At 45.5% G+C, this 22,407-nt stretch overlaps 1 protein-coding gene across 1 annotated transcript in view; it reads left to right on the top strand.

Annotated features, from left to right (window-relative positions):
• LOC311139572 (raftlin-like) overlaps positions 1–22,407 on the top strand; it is a 72,762-nt gene that overhangs the window by 23,935 nt on the left and 26,420 nt on the right. Inside the window, exons 3-6 of the mRNA XM_084174472.1 lie at positions 11,169–11,346; positions 15,388–15,496; positions 17,141–17,612; positions 20,200–20,403. Of these exons, the coding sequence (XP_084030598.1) occupies positions 11,169–11,346; positions 15,388–15,496; positions 17,141–17,612; positions 20,200–20,403 (963 nt within the window). The remainder of the gene's footprint in view (positions 1–11,168; positions 11,347–15,387; positions 15,497–17,140; positions 17,613–20,199; positions 20,404–22,407) is intronic.

Raw genomic sequence — 22,407 nt, 5'->3', positions numbered from 1 at the left:
CTTTGTAGAGCCACCTTCTGCAGCAATTACAGCTGCAAATCTCTTGGGGTATGTCTCTATAAGCTTGGCACATCTAGCCACTGGGATTTTTTTCCATTCTTCAAAGCAAAGCTGCTCCAGCTCCTTCAATTTGGATGGGTTCCGCTGGTGTAGAGCAATCTTTAAGTCATACCACAGATTCTAAATTGGATTGAGGTCTGGGCTTTGACTAGGCCATTCCAAGGCATTTAAATGTTTCCTCTTAAACCACTCGAGTGTTGCTTTAGCAGTATGCTTAGGGTCATTGTCCTGCTGGAAGGTGAACCTCTGTCCCAGTCTCAAATCTCTGGAAGACTGAAACAGGTTTCCCTCAAGAATTTCCCTGTATTTAGCACCATCCATCATTTCTTTAATTCTGACCAGTTTCCCAGTCCCTGCCAATGAAAAACATCCCCACGGCATGATGCTGCCACCACCATGCTTCACTGTGGGGATGGTGTTTTCGGGGTGATGAGAGGAGTTGGGTTTGCGCCAGACATAGCGTTCCTTGATGGCCAAAAAGCTCAATTTTAGTCTCATCTGATCAGAGTCTTCTTCCATATGTTTGGGGAGTCTCCCACATGCCTTTTGGCGAACACCAAATGTGTTTGCTTATTTCTTTCTTTAAGCAATGGCTTTTTTCTGGCCACTCTTCCGTAAAGCCCAGCTCTGTGGAGTTTATGGCTTAAAGTGGTCCTATGGACAGATACTCCAAAGTCCGCTGTGGAGCTTTGCAGCTCCTTCAGGGTTATCTTTGGTCTCTTTGTTGCCTCTCTGATTAATGCCCTCCTTGCCTGGTATGTGAGTTTTGGTGGGCGGCCCTCTCTTGGCAGGTTTGTTGTAGTGCCATATTCTTTCAATTTTTTTATTATGGATTTAATGGTGCCCCGTGGGATGTTCAAAGTTTAGGAATTTTTTTTTTATAACCCAAACCTGATCTGTACTTCTTCACAACTTTATCCCTGACCTGTTTGGAGAACTCATTGGTCTTCATGGTGCCGCTTGCTTGGTGGTGCCCCTTGCTTAGTGGTGTTGCAGACTCTGGGGCCTTTCAGAACAGGTGTATATATACTGAGATCATGTGACAGATCATGTGACACTTAGATTGCACACAGGTGGACTTTAATTAACTTATTATGTGACTTCTGAAGATAATTGGTGCACCAGATCTTATTTAGGGGCTTCATAGCAAAGGGGGTGAATACATATGAACGCACCACATTTCCGTTATTTATTTGTAAGATATTTTCTGAAACAAGTTATTTTTTTTATTTCACTTCACCAATTTGGACTATTTTGTGTATGAATCACATGAAATACAAATACAAATCCATTTAAATGACAGGTTGTAATGCAACAAAATAGGAAAAATGCCAAGGAGGATGAATACTTTTGCAAGGCACTGTAGCTCATATGATATAATTAAGTGATAATGCCTGAGAAGCCGGTGTTTGGAGGATATATTGTGCCAATATATCCTACAAACACCGGCTTCGAGGGCATTATCACTTTTATACAACAGGTTACCAACATATTCAAATACTGATTGACCCAGTCGTTCAGTCTTTTTGTTCTGTATCTATGGACGCGACCCCGTCATTCGTTCTAAATGTTCCATTGCCATATTGGCCTGCAACATTATTATCCTTTGCTTGCTAGGTAGCCAACTACGGCTAACTTACAGTCACGTCACGGTGCAGCCGGAATAACAATGAAGTAGCTGCATTTGCATTTGTTTAAGCTGTTTTCTAGTGACATTTATTTGAATACATCCATAACGAGCTAATGATGGACGATTTCGCCTGGCATAGAATATGTGCTTTCTCGTCAGGATACTGTTGTTCAGAGGAGCTAGCCAACAACACAGCTAACACAATCACTTCAAACTAGCAGTTTTCTATTGATAGTTGTTTGTATATATATCCATAAAAATGATGCTGATTCATGATTTTGACTGGCAGAGAAAAGTTGCCTACCTGTCCGTCTCATCCCGACTCCCGGCACGTTCATTACTATGGGACAGCTGGAGATCGAATTTGAATATTGAAACGATGTTGCAAATGTCAGAGAGACAGCAAGGTTCATACAAATCTCCGCTGTTGAAAACTAAATGTTAGTCTAAAAGAAATGTGAGATAATGTCTAGATGTTTTTTATAGTGGAGATCAAGTTTATAAATTGCCTGGCTGGGCTGATGAAACAGTAAATTGCGCAGTCAGATGGAACAGAGTAAATAGGCATTTTAATGTCATAGATTTAGCTGGTGGTAACTTGTGGAATAGACACCGGCTGGAATGCGGTTTTAACCAATCAGCATTCAGGATTAGACCCACCCGTTGTATAATATGTCACATTTACAGTGCCTTCAGAAAGTTATTCATACCCATTGACTTATTCCACATTTTGTTGTGTTACAACCTGAATTCAACATGGATTAAATATTGGAAGGGAAAAAACACATCTGAATAAATGTGGGTGTTGACATTCGTATGTAGGTGTCATAACCAGCCATAAAATAACGCAATATACCGTATGTCACAACAGGTGTAAATACATGGGTCATGACAGTGTTACTACAATGTTGTTGAGCCATCCTCAGTTTCCGCCTGTCACAGCCATTAAACTCTGTAACTGTTTTAAAATCACCATTGGCCTCATGGTGAAATCCCTGAGCGGTTTCCTTCCTCTCCAGCAACTGACTTAGGAAGGACGCCTGTATCTTTGGAGTGACTGGGTATATTGATACACCATCCAAAGTGTAATTAATAACTTCACCGTGCTCAAAGGGAAATTCAATGTCTGCTTTTTTATTTGTATTTTTTTACCCATCTACCAATAGGTGCCCTTGTTTGCGAGGCATTGGGAAAACTCCCTGGTCTTTGTGGTTGAATCTGTGTTTGAAATTCACTGCTCGACTGAGGGACCTTACAGATACAGTGGGGTAAGAAAGTATTTAGTCAGCCACCAATTGTGCAAGTTCTCCCACTTAAAAAGATGAGAGAGGCCTGTAATTTTCATCATAGGTGTCACGATCGTCTGAAGGAGGAGACCAATGCGCAGCGTTGCGAGTGAACATGATGACTTTATTTACTTAAAGCAACCACGAAAAAACAACAAAAGACGATCCGTGAAGTTCTATACAGAAATACTACTAACAGCAAACAAAGAAACAAGGAAACAATAACCCACAAAACAAAGGAGAAAACACACAGAATATATATGGCTCCCAATCAGAGATAACGAGCCGACAGCTGACACTCGTTACCTCTGATTGGGAGTCATCGACCAATCACCACATGACACAAACAAAAATGAGACTCACCCATTCCCAACACCACCAAATGAAATACACCCAACACAAGAAAATGAACAACCCTGGCTCAATATAAACGTCCATAGAGCCAGAGTGTTACAGTACCCCCCCCTAAAGGTGCGAACTCCGGGCGCACCAGCATACAGTCTAGGGGAGGGTCTGGGTGGGCGTCTGTCCACGGTGGCGGTTCTGCTTCTGGTCGTGGTCCCCATCCCACCTTAGTCACTCTCCGCTTCCGTCCTCCCTTCCTCATGACCACCCCCCAACTCAACCCCACAGGATTAAGGGGCGGCACCGGACTCAGGGGCAGCACCGGGATAAGGGGCAGCACCGGGACAAGGGGCAGCACCGGACTAAGGGGCAGCACCGGACTAAGGGGCAGCACCGGACTAAGGGGCAGCACCGGGATAAGGGGCAGCACCGGGACAAGGGGCAGCACCGGACTCAAGGGCAGCACCGGGCTAAGAGGCAGTACCGGACTACGGGTCAGCACCGGGCTAAGGGGCGGCACCGGACTCAGGGGCAGCACCGGACTAAGGGGCAGCACCGGGCTGAAGGGCAGTACAGGACTAAGGGGCAGCACCGGGCTAAGGGGCAGTACCTGACTAGATGGCGGATCCTGGCTGGCTGGCTCTGGCGGATCCTGGCGGGACGGCTCTGGCGGATCCTGGCGGGACGACTCTGGCGGATCCTGGCGGGACGGCTCTGGCGGATCCAGGCTGGACGACACTGGCGGATCCTGGCGGGACGGCTCTGGCGGATCCAGGCTGGACGGCTCTGGCGGATCCAGGCTGGACGGCTCTGGCGGATCCTGGCGGGACGGCTCTGGCGGATCCGGGCTGACCGGCTCTGGCGGATCCTGGCTGGACGGCTCTGGCTGATCCTGGCTGGACGGCTCTGGCGGATCCTGGCGGGACGGCTCTGGCGGATCCGGGCTGACCGGCTCTGGCGGATCCTGGCTGGCCGGCTCTGGCTGATCCTGGCTGGACGGCTCTGGCGGATCCAGGCTGGACGGCTCTGGCGGATCCGGGCTGGACGGCTCTGGCGGATCCGGGCTGACCGGCTCTGGCGGATCCTGGCTGGCCGGCTCTGGCTGATCCTGGCTGGACGGCTCTGGCGGATCCTGGCTGGCCGGCTCTGGCTGATCCTGGCTGGCTGACGGATCTGGCTGCTCATGGCTGGCTGACGGATCTGGCTGCTCATGGCTGACTGACACATCTGGCTGCTCATGGCTGGCTGACGGATCTGGCTGCTCATGGCTGGCTGACGGATCTGGCTGCTCATGGCTGGCTGACGGATCTGGCTGCTCATGGCTGGCTGACGGATCTGGCTGCTCATGGCTGGCTGACGGGTCTGGCTGCTCATGGCTGGCTGACGGGTCTGGCTGCTCATGGCTGGCTGACGGATCTGGCTGCTCATGGCTGGCTGACGGGTCTGGCTGCTCATGGCTGGCTGACAGATCTGGCTGCTCATGGCTGGCTGACGGGTCTGGCTGCTCATGGCTGGCTGACGAATCTGGCTGCTCATGGCTGGCTGACGGGTCTGGCTGCTCATGGCTGGCTGACAGGTCTGGCTGCTCATGGCTGGTTGACAGATCTGGCTGCTCATGGCTGGCTGATGGTGCTGGCTGGGAGGCTGGCGGTGGAGGCGGACCCCAGCCTCGGATAGCAGTCATCACCTCCAGCAGGGCGGCTCCCATCTGCAGGATCTGCTCTTTCTGGTTCCGAACCTGAGCTTCCAGTCTAGTATGGGCTGCGTCGGCTCCTGCTGATTCCATAGCAGGTGTCTGATTCTGTCTGGCGGACGGCTCTGCAGGCTCATGGCAGACGGACGGCTTTGCAGGCTCAGTACAGACGGGCGGCTTATGCAGCGCTTGGCAGACGGGCAGTTCAGACGCCCTAGGACAGACGGCAGACTCTGGCCGGCTGGCGACGCACATCGTGGACCTGGTGCGTGGAGTAGGAACAGACCGGCCCGTACCGGGAACACCCACCACTGGCCTTAACTGGGGATCAAGAACGGACCGGACCAGACTGGGAACACACTTCAGTCTCTCATGCCGTGCCACAACAACTTCCCCCCTTCCACTCGCCAATGGCTCCCGTAATCCGAATGCCTTCTCTCCAACTCTACCTGTGGCAGCCTCCTGCTGCCCAGGCGCCCAAGCCATGTGCCCCCCCCCAAAAAATTTTTTGGGAGTAACCACGGGCTTCCAGCCTCGACTCCGCGCTTCCTCTTCGTACCACCTCCTCTCGGCTGCAGCCGCCTCCAGCTCTTCACGAGGGCGGTGATATTCCTCCATTTGTGGCCAAGGACCCTTTCCAGCCCGTATCTCCTCCCATGTCCATGAATCCGTTGGAGGTAGGTCCTGTTGCCGCTTGTTACGCTGCTTGGTCCTCTTTTGGTGGGTTATTCTGTCACGATCGTCTGAAGGAGGAGACCAATGCGCAGCGTTGCGAGTGAACATGATGACTTTATTTACTTAAAGCAACCACGAAAAAACAACAAAAGACGATCCGTGAAGTTCTATACAGAAATACTACTAACAGCAAACAAAGAAACAAGGAAACAATAACCCACAAAACAAAGGAGAAAACACACAGAATATATATGGCTCCCAATCAGAGATAACGAGCCGACAGCTGACACTCGTTACCTCTGATTGGGAGTCATCGACCAATCACCACATGACACAAACAAAAATGAGACTCACCCATTCCCAACACCACCAAATGAAATACACCCAACACAAGAAAATGAACAACCCTGGCTCAATATAAACGTCCATAGAGCCAGAGTGTTACAATAGGTACACGTCAACTATGACAGACAAAATGAGAAAAGAAATCCAGAAAATCACATTGTAGGATTTTTAATGAATTTATTTGCAAATTGTGGTGGAAAATAAGTATTTGGTCAATAACAAAAGTTTCTCAATACTTTGTTATATACCCTTTGTTGGCAATGACACAGGTCAAACGTTTTCTGTAAATCTTCACAAGGTTTTCACACACTGTTGCTGGTATTTTGGCCCATTCCTCCATGCAGATCTCCTCTAGAGCAGTGATGTTTTGGGGCTGTCGCTGGGCAACACGGACTTTCAACTCCCTCCAAAGATTTTCTATGGGGTTGAGATCTGGAGACTGGCTAGGCCACTCCAGGACCTTGAAATGCTTCTTACGAAGCCACTCCTTCGTTGCCCGGGCGGTGTGTTTGGGATCATTGTCATGCTGAAAGACCCAGCCACGTTTCATCTTCAATGCCCTTGCTGATGGAAGGAGGTTTTCACTCAAAATCTCACGATACATGGCCCCATTCATTCTTTCCTTTACACAGATCAGTCGTCCTGGTCCCTTTGCAGAAAAACAGCCCCAAAGCATGATGTTTCCACCCCCATGCTTCACAGTAGGTATGGTGTTATTTGGATGCAACTCAGCATTCTTTGTCCTCCAAACACGACGAGTTGAGTTTTTACCAAAAAGTTATATTTTGGTTTCATCTGACCATATGACATTCTCCCAATCCTCTTCTGGATCATCCAAATGCACTCTAGCAAACTTCAGACGGGCCTGGACATGTACTGGCTTAAGCAGGGGGACACATCTGGCACTGCAGGATTTGAGTCCCTGGCGGCGAAGTATGTTACTGATGGTAGGCTTTGTTACTTTGGTCCCAGCTCTCTGCAGGTCATTCACTAGGTCCCCCTGTGTGGTTCTGGGATTTTTGCTCACCGTTCATGTGATCATTTTGACCCCACGGGGTGAGATCTTGCGTGGAGCCCCAGATCGAGGGAGATTATCAGTGGTCTTGTATGTCTTCCATTTCCTAATAATTGCTCCCACAGTTGATTTCTTCAAACCAAGCTGCTTACCTATTGTAGATTCAGTCTTCCCAGCCTGGTGCAGGTCTACAATTTTGTTTCTGGTGTCCTTTGACAGCTCTTTGGTCTTGGCCATAGTGGAGTTTGGAGTGTGACTGTTTGAGGTTGTGGACAGGTGTCTTTTATACTGATAACACGTTCAAACAGGTGCCATTAATACGGGTAACGAGTGGAGGACAGAGGAGCCTCTTAAAGAAGAAGTTACAGGTCTGTGAGAGCCAGAAATCTTGCTTGTTTGTAGGTGACCAAATACTTATTTTCCACCATAATTTGCAAATAAATTCATTAAAATTCCTACAATGTGATTTTCAGGAAAAAAAAAGCTCAATTTGTCTGTCATAGTTGACGTGTACCTATGATGAAAATGACAGGCCTCTCTCATCTTTTTAAGTGGGAGAACTTGCACAATTGGTGGCTGACTAAATACATTTTTTCTCCTGAACTTGTTTAGGCTTGCTATAACAAAGGGGTTGAATACTTATTGACTCATTTCAGCTTTTCATTTTTTATTAAATTGTAAAAATGTCTAAAAACATAAGTCCACTTTGACATTATGGGGTGTTGTGTGTAGGCCAGTGACACAAAATCTAAATGTAATCCATTTTAAATTCATACTGTAACACAATAAAATGTGGAAAAAGTCAAGGGGTGTGAACACTTTCTGAAGGCGCTGTAACTTATGTCAGCCCAGGTGAAATATATATCCCTATAATGTGGTAGGACCAAGATGATTGAAAAGTATTTGGAACTTGTTTGGATCAGCTTGTTCTTGAGGATGACTCTCACACACAAGAAAATGCATGCATGCGCACATGTGGTCAATGCCAGGCAGTTGCCATGTAAAGAAGATCAACTAAACTAACTACTGTTTATTTCTACAAAAATAGTATCCAACAGTTAAACTTATTTTCATCGACCATGGCCTGTGTGAGAACATTCATCCCCCAGCTAACCTGGAGGAGCAGATAGTTAAAAAAAAAAAAATCCCACGTTTAGTTTTCTACTCATTGTTAAATGTGAGTCTTTTGTTTGATGGTTCTGTGCTAACAGAATTTTACAGAAAACCAATTTATTGGCTGTCAGCCAGGAGCCTTTCCTTTCATTTTATTTCACGGTAAGAATATTTTTTTTCTTCTGTTTATGTAAGATAATTAATTTTCTGGGTAAGCAGAAAAGGGAAAAGTAATTGGCTTCCTATTTGCCTTAGTCTGACTATGGGCTTTTCAAACAAGGGCCCTCACATTCACGATATTAAACGCAAACATTGACTTGAGATATACATTTACTGCACAGAATCATATCTGAATTTATCTACCTAAAAAAGCGATTTTTATATGTATTACAGGGTCTTGTCACCAAATAAACGTTCTCACCGCGTCACACATGTTTGTGAGACCTCGCATTACCCTGCATTAGGCTTCAAAAGAGATGTTTGAATGATAAATATACATATCTGTTGGCCAGCGTATAAAGGCTTTTGGATGAGATTTCAGGAGCAGCTCTCACAGCGATTAGAGGCAACTTAAGAAGACCCCTATGGGTGTGTTTCCATTGGCTCCTAATGAAAACCATATTCCATATTTACTCATCTCAATGGAGTGTTCAGAGACTAAGCAGAGAGAATTCTAGTCAAGTTATTATATATCCACCATCTCACATACCCAGCATACATGCACAACACAGAACCAAGCCTCAAGGGAAAGGACAAAGTGTTTGTGAATCACCAAAACGGGAAAATAAGATCACAGATCACAGAAGCATTAATTACATTTCCAACGGCAGTAGGGCAGAAAAAAAATAGAAATCCACACATTTTGCGAGGGTGGCCTATTTCTTTTCTCTGTCATGCCTTTTAGCTCTGGGAGCTCCTGTATTGTGGCAGAGTAGGACAGTGTGTGATTGAGAAAATGTGGGGATATTTTTAGCCAACCAGTCACTGGCCTGAGGGGACAGAGGCTTTTTTGTAGCTGTTTCACAATGAACCTCTGGATCCATGCCCAGGAGAGACTTCAGATCTTCACTGAATCAGCTTTCATCTCCTCCACAATGCTGCTGTTTCCTGGTTGGCAATACAAGGCTTGCTCCACTACTCCCCTTTCCTCAATTGTTATGCTGGTGATATACTGCAGGGTTTCCCAAACTCGGTCCTGGGGCCCCCCCTGGGTGCACGTTTTGCTTTTTGCCCAAGCACTACAGAGCAGATTCAAATAAACAAAGCTTGATGATGAATCAGCTGTGTATTCTAGGGCAAAAACCGAACCATGAAACCACGGGGGGGCCCCAGGAACCGAGTTTGGGAAAGCCTGATATACTGTACTGTAAGACACACTATTGTCTTTAAGTAATGTGCTAAAGACTGGTAGAGTCATTATATTAATTCACAGATACTCAGTTAACAAAGTGAAATCTATCAACAAAAATAATTGGCAAATAGAAACAGACACAGTACGTCTTATTGATTTGTAGTTTGGCTGGGAAAACACCCTAACTTCATCATTTCACTTGAGTGAACCCATGTATACACCACCATCACTCTGCTGGAGCTATTCAACCACAAATCCTAACGTGAGAGTTACGCTAATATTGTCGTTAGCGTTTCCTTATTGATGTACTATACAGCGATATGAAGCTGTGAGTATTTCTCTATGACCAAATTATCCTTCACTGACCTGACTGTGACCTCTCATATACTTTCTGTTTCGGCGTTCCCATGGACTTTGCCTTTTTCTTCCCACTGTATGCCGCATTGATTCCAATTACCAGCAGTGACATTCCCACAACTTGTTTCACATGTGACAGATCACACAGACAGACAACGAGACTCTGCACCCCTCCTCTCCTCCTCCTTCCCTCCATCCTGCTCTTTGTCTTGACTGTCTCCCACGCGGGCCAGCTGTTTGGACCGGTTTAAATGTCACCTCACAATGCGTTCTGGGAGCCCAGCCGCCAGGCACTGTCGGGCCAAGCACTCTCTCTCTCTCATTTCTCTATCCCTCTCTCTCCCTGAACCGCCACTCATTAGCATACACTCTGTTCTGATTGGCCGTCCGGACAGAAGCTGTGTTGCTCGTTGTTCCACAGCTCGGCGATTCTGAGGCAAGGCTGACACTTTGTCTGCTGCTGTTGTGCATGGCTTGGCCGAGCTGCTTGGATTGTGCTGAGACGACTGGAGACGACTAGGCTTAAGGAAAAACTAAGATAAAATAACCCCCCCCACACACACACTTCCTTATCCCCCCACGTCAAAATATCTGGTCACTCAGCGAGTCTACTATCTCATTAATACCAAGCGTCTGTCTTCCCCACTCCTATTGGGAGGTTAAGCCCTGTCGAGAAGGCATCAAAGCTCTCCTCAGAAAGCGGCTCGTATCATAGAGCTAAACAATCTGCTTTGATTGGATTTTTATCCTGTCTTATTAACTCTCAGACCAGGGAGCCAAAGCCAAAGGCATGATGCTAATTGCCAAAACAAACTGAAAACGCTCCGTGGATCAACACTGACATCCGGTCCTGCTTACGTTTGGGTTGTTGTACTGCAGTAAAGTATTATGACATTTGATAGGGATGTTTTCTTTTAGGCAATTTAGTTGACCTCCCTCTGTACCTCTATTTGACCTGGTTGTGAATTAGTTCAACTAGATGAGACTTTTCTTGTTTGTACAAGTCTTAAAAGTCCTAAAGAAGTCCAAAAGCCTAAAAGCGTTGGTTCTACTTTTAACAATAAAGAAGCTTTTTTTATTGAATTCCATTGTCCTCCAAAAGTTGCTGAATCTCCTCTCTGTTTATCACGTTTACCTGAATTTGAGTATGATTCACTCGACTGGACTACTATTACTACTACTATTGCAGTCATTACTATCACTATAACTTCCACTACAATAACAAAACACCTGAAGCAATCACACAGAAACTGTATCTCGTCTTGTTCCTTATTTCTGTCTCTTTCCCTGTCTTTCAGATGGCTCATCTACACTGTGTCTTTCGTCTGTGTGGGAGCTCCCAGCCCAGCTCCAGGACCTGTACAAGCAGGGTTTCTCCCTGGTTGCCGTTCACCCCTTCATTCATCCCTGTGGTCCCGACACAGTCAGCCCCCAGCACCAGCTCTACAGGGCCGTGCTGATCCGACTCGATGATGGGTACGAATACATACACATTTCATTTATTCAGAGCACCTACATTGACACAATTAGCATAAGCCTTATCCAGGGTCAATAGATTTGTGTTTACGTAATCTTTGTCATTACGTAATCTGTACAGCAAATACAAATGTATATTACTACATGGATGTAGACACTGGAATGCAATGCTTCATGTTGACAGCTGTATTTTGGTATTACAGAGGTTGTTTTGGGCTAGCTGTCACAGGGCTGTTGTTTTGGACGTTAGCAAGCAAATAATCTCTTTCCAAGCTTTTGATGCTCCGGCCAACATGTGGAATGGCCCAAAGTCACAGCTGCCCCCCACATCTGCCTTCCACCCGGGCCCCTGTCAGTGTCGCGAGCCATGGGTGAATGTCAGCTTGGATCAGGGCATGGTTTTACTCAAAGTGTATGTGAAGGGCATGGCGGGGTGGTGCTGGTGGTGGTGGTTTCCGGCTGAAGCCCTGGCTGGCCTCGCGTGCCCCGTGTTCTACCAGCTGGCTGTTATGAAGGACAGCGGTTTCATGCGTGTTTACTCAGAGTGTTAGGCCACATACAGGTCTCTGGGAATGACTGCCTGTGTGAAGTAGAACCAGACACTCACTAGTCACTTTACCCACAGAGAGGTTAGAGGGGCAGCATTTGAACCTCTCACCCTCCCCTCTTAACAATGTTTTATAGCCTGGTCTGTTCTCTCTCGTGGATCCAGAGCCCTGGGGTCGGACAGTGACGCCAGACTCCATAAATCCCCGGACTCTCCCCTCGTTGATAAATGATCCAGGAATTCACCTCAAGATTCTTAAATAAGTAATTCCAAATAACAAATAATTCCTGCACATTCCTCAGTATATTAGGGTTTGGCTTGTTGTTCTTGTTTTGCACTTCCTGGTTGCCTAGTGTTGTCTTGAAAGGACAAACCATTTGGCTGGTACAGGTGGAGGGTTTAGTTAGTTGTAAAGCACAACAATCCATCCACCCATGGCTCTTGCCTTCTTTATAAAGAGCCTGTGCCCATTAATGAGCTCCTAGGGTCTAGGGAAATGTATCACACCTCTCTCCCACTGTCGCCACATAAAAACCACACACAAACAAGTTCCAGACCCTAATCCTATGCTGGGAGCACATACATATTGATTCTGTATGAAAAGGGATGGATGAATGGGCAGCAGCATGGGGTTTTTACACACAGACATGGTTGCCTTCCTCTGGAGGAAAACATTGAATATGAGGAGAGGAATAGAAAGCAGTAGAGAGAGAAAACAAGATCACAGCTGGAGTGTGAAAGAGAGAAAGGGGAAAGGGCTGCCATCCTTTGATGGCTCCGGCCAAACCATCCTGCTTTATCTCAGCGTCTGTCACCGTGGAGACGGCTGCTCGCATCAGCACCAGCCCTGGGGGGATAAAAGAGAAAGAACAAAAAAAATCTACCGGGGAGCATCTTCCTCTCCTATTCCCTTGTCAGTCCCTTGAATCAGGGAGAGAAAACTGCAGATGAAAGCACGACAGCGCAACCATTCATCAGACCCAAAAGAGTCTTCTTCGTTCTGCGTTGCGCTATGCGTCAGCTGGAGACAGACAGAAGGAGAGACAGACAGAGGGAGAGAGATAGTGTGTGTGTGTGTGTGCTAGAAGGAACAGGGACCAGAACAAGAACAGCAGCTAGGCTATGCCTAGCAGCAGCTGGCTGTGCTGTGTTTAGTATGCACACAATGTCTATTTGGATACAATCCCAGCCAATTTTCTACAGTATTAGCTTCAATTGTAAAGCCTCAGTGAACAAGGATATAGCTGCACAGTAGGGTGACATTGCAAAAGCTTCTAGAGCCAGGAATTACATAGGGGCAGGTAGCCTACATAGAGCTGGGTGCCATTATTGTTAATGTTGAACACTGTCACCTGGAATGACTTTTGTATAATTTCAGCCAGTAGTTTTGAAAGTGCCACTCATGAGCCAAAAGTGGTCCCCTTTTTTTTGTGTATTATGTCATCAAATTGTGTACTACAGTACGTCATCCATTTTGTATGATATGTTATGTCCTGCAAATATTGTTGTTTTTGCAGTGATATGTTTTCAATCCAATTTGTACTATACATTTCCGAATTTGTTGTGCTTAATATCCTGGAGTGCATCTTTAAGTAGGCCATAACTTTAAAAGCCTGTAGTCTCTTTGACTGTGATTTGTCGCTGTTGACCGTGGTAACCTGTGCAAATCGGCAGAACAGAGAGAATGGATAGGACCATTTTAATTTTCAAATGTCAACTGTCAAATTTCCCAATGTTAAATTAGGTTGCGGCATAGCGGGGTTACAGTTCAGCAGGCGGTGTCTGATGGGATATATTCATCATCTATTGGATAATTGTAGCATTCACATGCGCTCGGGGAGAGAGCTGTATGGACCAGAAACCATTAGAGGAGATTCGTCCAATGAAATTATTCATGACTCTGTGAAAAGCTGACATTAGAAAAATATGTGCTATATTATTAAAGGCCAGGGATGAAAGATTGCTAAACACAGGTTCGATGGTGGATCCCGACCGAGCTGTTGTCATGGAGATTGTGATTTTTGGAATTGCGATTTTGGCGCCCAATGTGAGGGCTTCTGGGTTTAAAGCTACATTCTGGGATTCAAAAAGCTTCAACACGCCCCAACATATCAATAATTTAAATAACCATTCCCAGATTCCAAATCCCAGACTGTGCCTTTAATACTCCCTGTGGTCCGGGATACAGAACCTTGAACGGTTGAACCTGACTGACAGTGCAGCTGAATAAATAGCAGCAGCAGTCTGCAGAGAGAGTGGGAAGTCTGGCAGACGTATACCCAGGAGGAGGCTGCAGTCAGGCCGGCTGCAGGCTGGAGCCAGGCATGCGTTTGACACTAACTGTAGCCACACGTGGCCTGGCAGAAGACAGCAGAACTGTGGGGCTGAATGCAAGTTACTTGTTTCACACCGAGAAGATGGACTGCAGGTGATGGGGCTATTTTTAAAGAAGTCCGTGCCTCTAGAGAGGCAATGGGACACTTTTTGAACGCACTTTTCTCCCACTTTGTCCTTTATGGATTTGAGCCCTCCTCAAGTATATAGATCCAGTCTGCTTTTCATGATTTCCAATAACAGAACGTGGAAAACGAATAGCAAGAATTCAGCGGTTTTCCTTTACATTGAGGCTTCACAGTGCTGTGAATTGCACAGTAAGTTTCCAAAAACCTCTACATGATTCAGAGCATCCACTGTGCAGATTTTCCTTGACATAGTTTGCTACTGACATTTGATCTGGGATAAGTTGAATAATGATGGGTGACTGGTGTGACAGTGACGTCTGACTTCTGTGGGGTGTTGTTGACTGTGAGAGATGACTCAGGTTCCCGCTGTGCTGTGAAGTCTCTGTGACTGAGAGAGAGAGTTAGGCCTGGGCTGCATGTGATAATGTTTAAAGTCTCCTTACACACACACACACACACACACACACACACACACACACACACATGCAGGTACATACTGTAGATACACACACACGCTGTGGTGAGGGTGGAGGGGCCCCATCCGTGTTGTCAACAGGATGAGAAGAGAAGCAGAGTGATGGAAGCTGGGACAGTGGCCTCCTCCAGGGCTAGCTGTGGGATTTCCTCCAGAGAAAATAGAAAAATACAGACCCATATAAATAGATTCCGTCCACCCACAATACTGATAAGTGGATAAACAAGACAAGATTTGTATTGCATTGAGTTTCCTATCGCACCCTAATGTGCCCCTTTCAATCCTGATTTGTGTCTAACTTAAGTGCTTTTTTTTTCTTTTTTTTCTGTCATACAGGCCAACAATTACATTAAACACGGCTCATATGTGATTTATTAATATGGATGGGCATAAATCCCTTGCACAAATCCATAAATACTTTATTTTCAAGGATTTCTCTGTGCCACCATTTCAGATATGTATTACAGAATGTGGTGCATGTCTGTATTGTCTGACTGAAATGACTGTGGCTGAAATGTGTTGTTCCTCTCTCTCCCGCTGTGTGGCTGCTACTGCAGGTTGGAGAAGAGCCAGTCAAGCTGTGCTCCCTACCGTCTGCAGCTGGAACAGTGTCTGTCTGCCGACCAGGTGCCCACCCCAGAGCTCATCCAGGGCTACCTCAAGAAGGTGAGCCTCAGATAAGGCCCTGTGACACTATTGAGACGAGCTGAGCCAAGCCAAGCTGTACTGAGCTGGGCTGGTTAGTGGTTAGGCATCCACAACTGTGCTGAAAAGGACATCGACGTGAACGAAAATATTAAGCCAGCACAGTTTTGTTCGGGTGGCATGATAGTGTGAAAAGGGTATAGTGGACTCAGATCACGGACACAACAGACCATCCTCTAGGTCCTAGAGGCCCTGTGGGCAAAAACAATCTCTTTTCTGTTGGGTTTCATCTCGACTCGATTTCCACAGCTAGTCCTTAGTTTTAATGAAACATTGGGGAGTGGAAATGGGTTATCAATTCAGCCGGCCAGTCGCCTGAGGACCAGAGTTTCATTCTGACCTTCAAACTCTCGGCTCCTGGAGCACTCTCTCTACTATCTGGAAAATAGGAAATATGTAGCCTATGTAGAACTGGAAAATGTAAGTCTTTACAGAGGGCTGCTCTCATTCTGCAGTGAAGACATGTTAGCACTAATCACTCTCAAGCAAGCTGATGTCCATAACCATATCATATACTGAGATATCACAGATAAAAGCAAAGAGGCTTGTAATCATAAATAGCAATGTAACAGAAACATATGATGTTTACCTGTTTCTCTGACCTGAGCATGTGCAATATACCATAGTGTGATTTTCCATTCAATGCGGACCATTTCAAAGGCTATCCATTACCTTCACACCTGAGTTAACTCACATTAACACACACACACACACACACAGTAGAAATGATCCCTCTCCCTCATTGACTGGCAACATTACCCTCAAATGAGATACAATATTTTCATCTTGGCAATTCCATTTTGCAATTTCGCTGGGAATAAAAATGTGCAAGGGCTGAGCGAACGTTCAATAGATATTAAACAATGCAGCTAGGAAACGATGTGACTATTTTACAATTTCATTCATAGAGGATCACCTGTGATATGGCGCCTATGCTGATTTGATTTGGATTCTCCTGGTCCCCGGGTGCAGATTGCAGAATGTGCTGCCTCTGGCTGGATCTTATGACAGAATGTGAATGGAGAATGGCATCATTAACATTGCTTGACAGTTAGCATTTCAATTTCATTTGATGGAATATCCCAATATTGACATAAAATGCCAGATGACAATGAAATGGGAAAAGCAATGCCTGATTTGGGTTGCAGTCCTGCCAGGGCTGGAGCCATTGCAATCCAATCAACTCTAGTTCAATTTGAATGGCTGATGTTGGGAAGAGGGGTGGAGGGAGGGAGGGTGGCTCTATAATTATATGTAAATACCAGGTATGTAAACAGTTCCCCTGGAATCCATTTGGTTGACAAAATAGGGAGTAAATGAGGGAAATTCAGGGGGGAAAATAGCTATGGTTCTACAATGGCACGACCTAGCAATGTGTGCTTATGTTCTAGGTTGTGTTTCAAGGTTATCACAAATGTTTTGGAAAGTCCATTGAGCACTAGCTAAAACTTTGATCTTACTCATGATTAGCCAACATGATCTTAATTGACAGTCCATCATAACAGAGCATACAGTGTTAAAGATTGTTATTATTAAATAGTAATAGTAAAAGTCAGGTCGTCCACGGATCTCTCTAAGGTTGTTGTTTGTTATCTGTCTCTCCAGCAGATCCAGGATGCTGCAGACCAGGGGGTCATGTTTGTGGGCTTCATCCAGGAGCCGTGTGGAGTACGAGGTACCCAGACCAGAGAACCAGAGACGCCCTCCCTCTCCCTCCACTCCAGCCCCAGCTCTGTGCTTGGCTCCCTGAGCAGCCGAAGCCCCACTAGCCCCCGGATCCATGGAGAACCAGAAGCCCAGGAGCAGGCGATGGACACTGGGGCCGATGAGGGCCAAGGCTCCTTATGTAAGGGTGGGGAGGGGGAGGGCCAGACTGGGAACACTGGGGAGAGTGAGACTACTGTGGAGGAAAGCAACCATGATGGGAGGTCCTCTCTTCCCATAACACCATCCACAGAGAGCGAGCAAGATCACGATCAGGATCTTATAGTGGAAGACACACTGACACACAACAATAACAAGACGAACACCATAGAACTGAAGGAGAAACCAAGCCATCACACTCAGAGAGCCAATGGTGAGTATTGTCAGATTTACATTCGTTACTATGTAATTGGATTCATATACAGTATGCCAGGCAAGATTCAACTTGAAACAGCATAAATGGTTCTTCAATTTCCTCACACTGTGGTGCAGCATAAAGTTGGCTTAAATTAGCATATTTCAGCATTTTAGAATACCAGATGGACAGCTCTTCTCTCTTTTTTTCTCTCTCCCTCTCTCACACATTCTCTTTCAACCCCAGTTGGAAAACGTGCTCATAAAATGTGCATGTGTGTTGAATGCACCCCTCTGTGTGTGTGTGCATGCGTGTGCCCATACATGCTTGGCTCCCTATAGACACAGCACCCTGGTCCATCTGGACCTCCCTCCAGTGCGTATTGCAGTGAGATAATCCCCAACTGACTCGTCCTCCCCCCCTACCTCACTCAGCCTTATCCCTCCTCCTTCATCCCCAAACCACCATAGTCCACACCACCACAACAGCATAGCCAGCATGGTGTGTGACCATGTGCCAAGTGCCCTTGTCCTCTTCGCTAATGCTCTCTCTGCTGAGATTGACTCAAAGTCTCAGTTCTGGGTGGCTTTGCCCCCGTAATCCTCCTGATTCCAGAGCTGGAGGTGTACAGTAAACAACAGCAGAATGTGGAACAGGGAACAGGGTCACAAGCCAAACGTCAGAAGTGAAACTGGGACTGACCAGAATTGAAACCGACATGCTCTAAAATTGCATCAAAGAGTGTTGAGGTGATTGAAACTAGTGCTGAGAACATTCCTGTGGGATCACAGGTGTGAGAGGAGGAAGTGATAGTATGAAAAAGGCAGAGATTGGACAAACATCACAATGGTCACACACATCATTATTGGCATTACCTCTTAGAAATTAAGCAGTATGAAGCTAACCACTCTCCAACTAAAAATCATGTTGCAGAGAAAGCTTGCCTACATGAGCATTTGAGCATTCATTTATTATGAAATGTTAGTCCTGATTAAATCAGTGTTGAGGAGGGTGGATTAGCACAACAGATGCTGTCATGTTCAACAGTGGTTCTGTACAGTACACGTTATCAGTTAGGGTTATGGGGCCTGACCTTATCACTTGAACGGGCACCCATCTGACCTTAAAGGGACCCATTTGGAATGTTGTAATTGCGTTCATGCGCTCATTTACTCGTTAGTCGTACATTTTCTCAAATTATTGGACCACACAAGGTAACGTCTCATAGCAGGTCTGTCATCTGATCTCTTTCATGTGACTGCGGCCTGGCAGGTCTTAATAGCCGATACACTCTACTGTGTGTTATCACCATCCTAATCTCAGGGCAAGTCAAGGGTGATCCTAAAATATTTGTTTAACTTTGATGCCCATGATGCTAAAATTGTTGAGTCAGTTGCATTTTGAAGTGGTTATCATGTGGGAATGATCTGATATGTATGGATCCCTGGATTATTTTATTGCCTCTACTGTAGCTCAGACTTAACCTTGCATACAAAGCTAGCTGTCAAATGGAAATAACATATGCTACAAATTGTTATAAATGTTGTAATAGCATGTATGTTATACATTTTGCCACGATTATCTTATATTTAAATGCATTACCATTGAGTTGTCTGGTTTAGTCGGATGCATTAGTGCAAGGTTTTATGCTATGCATAAATGATGAACGGTCTGTGACACATAGCAGACACAGAGCATTTAGTGGAATGATGAAGCTAGCAGTTCCTCAAAACCGATGGCCTTGAACAAGTAAACATCAACTTTAATATTATGTGAAAGCCTCATTTAAATTCACTCTTTTGGGGGAAAACAAACTGAAACATTAAGATTAGTGGAGAGACTTTGTTGTATTGACTTAGCTTAGTTTTCAATAAGTTTGTAGTTTCTCTAACGTATGCAGGGAGAGTTGTAATGCATTATTGTGATTCAGTTGTGATTCTGGAGCTTTGAAGAGTGGAAAACGACAAGATTTGGAGGCCAGCTGTCACATCAGTCAGACGTGGCAGAAAGGAAATGGTTATAAATGATTCATTCTTCCTGGGTGTCTGACTGACTGACTGACAGACAGACAGAAAACCAGAGCAACTGAACCATGGTCCCCTCTGATGCACTCTGTGTGTGTGTGTGGGTGTGTGTGTGTGTGTGCCTGTGTGTGTGTGTGGGTGTGTGTGTGTGTGTGTGTGTGCGCGCCTGTGTCTTTTGTGAGTCTTCGTGTGTGGGAGTCTAACACATTCTGGCCCTCCATCTGGTTCACATGGGAATGGCAGATATTTGCATTAAAAATAGAAGATAATGCCGCTCTTGATTTAAATGGCTGCTGCCAAAACAAAAGTCCATCCAAATTTGTATGCATTGGTCCATATTAAAGGAGGACCATTTCAATTGAGGCACAAGCCTTTGGTAGGGGATTGTGGAAAAATATGAGTAAAGTCTGTTATGTGTTATTAATCACCTATGTTACAGGGTATGAGTCAACTCTGTTAAGTGTTATAAATCACCTCTGTTAGAGGCTATCAACTCTGTCACGTTATAAATCTCTGTTGCATGACATGTTTCATGTCAGCACAATCTGTAGAGATTGAGATTGAGTGTTCTGTGTTTTCAGGGGTGGATCTGCTAGCCCTGTTCAACCACCCAACTGACCGTGAGGGCCAACTGAAGTACTACACTGTGAAGGTACCGCTGAGGGTTCAACTCCGTGACGAGGGGGGCAAAGGGGTGGAGGCCAACTGGCTGGATCACATGACCCAGCACTTCAATAACGGGGCCTCACTTGTTGATGGATACTTCCACCTGGGCAACGACAACGGTAAACAAACTATCCATGTTCACTTCATGTTTTTACACACATCACATTTTTATTTAACATCTGTTCTGTTATGGTATAGTACTAGCAAAGTAGTTATGGAAAAATCCGCCTGGCAAACCTCTTATTTTGTTCCACATGAGTAAATAATGTAAAACTTTTTTTTTTTTTAAGACGACAAGGCAAGTTATTACTTAGCTATTGCCAAAATGTCTCCATATCCTGTCCCCTTTCAAACTGTTCAGTCTGTAATGTTGTTGTTGTTCTGATAGTGTGCTGTACTACTCCTCTACAGCACATTGCACTCTACGTCTAGACCCTGGGGCATGCCACTTAATCCTGATGGTGACGAAAACCCCCAGTTTAAGTAAATAAGAGTCATAATTCATTAATCTCCTAAAGTGAACGCATCAGCGCCTCTGAACACAGATAATTAACCTGATGGCAAATGAGTGCCTCCTTGAATATTTTATCTCTTTAGAATGTGGTAATGGACCACGTTATTATAATTCCTTTTTTCTATTAGGTTATTGTAAAATATTTAGCATTTTTATGTGTGGTTAAGATATGCATCTTTTATTACAGAATGAGTGTATTATAAAAATAAATATAGGCTAGGCCGTGTTCTGTATTGCTCTGGAAATGTCAGCTCTCTATCAGAAATAGCTTGTCAAGTATACTGTAAAGGGAACAGCCTGCCAATGCATGCCTGCCAAACCCTTTTAAAAACAAACAAGTTTGTCTTGGTGAACGTTGTGTTCGTGTGACCCTCTTGGGAACTGTGAACGGTAGGATATCAAAGCCACGGCAACATCACGTGTTTGTTGCTAATTACATCAAACGGAGGAGCGTCTGGTTTTAACAAGCCTGAGAACCCATGGCCATGCAGACAACTCCAAATTTAGCACCTCTTTGAGATCCATTTCTGAATACATTAGAGTATGAGAAGAAACTCTTCTCCCTGACGCTTGAGACCATGTACTCTCTATAAACATCAAGGGCATTCTGGAATGTGAAGCACCACAATAAAAGATGTAGCGTGTCAGTGGCGATGACACTCAGTTTGATTGGAGATTATAATGACAGTCACAGCAGAGCACCAGAAGTGCACAATAAGTATTTCTGATTGTCATCCTGTCATCTGTCTCGGATGTAGTGCAATAAAACGGTGTACTAATACTCTGCAATGTCCTCTTATGCCTTGTTTTTTTTATGTCTCTTTTGTTGTTTTCTGAAAGAGGTCTTGTTGTTGAGGTCTTCCTCTGAACTGTTTGGTAGTGCACCTACTTTCCCAATCTTCTTCCACTTTGCATGACATCATAGGCCTACCAAAGTAACTGCCAGTGGAATAACTTATGTATGTAACAACCCTAAAACAAGCCAAGCAAATGTGGTTACCGGTAGGCAGTTAACCCTTTAGGTTTTCTTTGAAAACAGAATTAACAATGATAAGAACTATGTAACTCCCTGTACCCTTCTAGTTACAGAGGAATCATCTCTCTGCCATGTAAAGTTTCCCGCCATTGTTCTGTACTTGTTTACTCCTATAGTCCTACGCCTCTTCGAATACATATTCATGAATTCCCCCTGCTCGGCTGGCCTTTTGATAAACCCGGCGCTACCTCCCGATTGTGGCTGGCTGTCGACACACATACTGTCTCTCCTCCTGCTCCTCTGCCCTCGCCCCTGAAAAGATGGGTTTCCATGGTGAAGCTCACTGAGGAGGCGGAGAGGTGGGAGGGGGGCATAAGTCCTGTTTAATATCCCGGCGTGGCTAGGTGGGATGGAGCTGGGAGAATGGTGGGAGTGGGTTCAGAGAGAAAGAGACCTCGCTGGCACGGAGGGTTGGATATTAGTTTGTTATTGAATTTGCAGATTGTGGCATTGGCAGGCAACTCCTGTGTAACGTTAACGGCCCCGCCACCTTGCGGCGTCATGAGACAGGCATTAAAGATTCATACCCAGCCCAGCGTGTCACAGCGCCCATGCATCCCCACATGGCTACGC

Source organism: Coregonus lavaretus (assembly GCF_964263955.1).
Source record: "Coregonus lavaretus genome assembly, chromosome: 13".
Classification (NCBI taxonomy): Eukaryota; Metazoa; Chordata; class Actinopteri; order Salmoniformes; family Salmonidae; genus Coregonus; species Coregonus lavaretus.
Note: the sequence above shows the minus strand (reverse complement) of the source record. Positions and strands in the feature narration are given on the sequence as shown.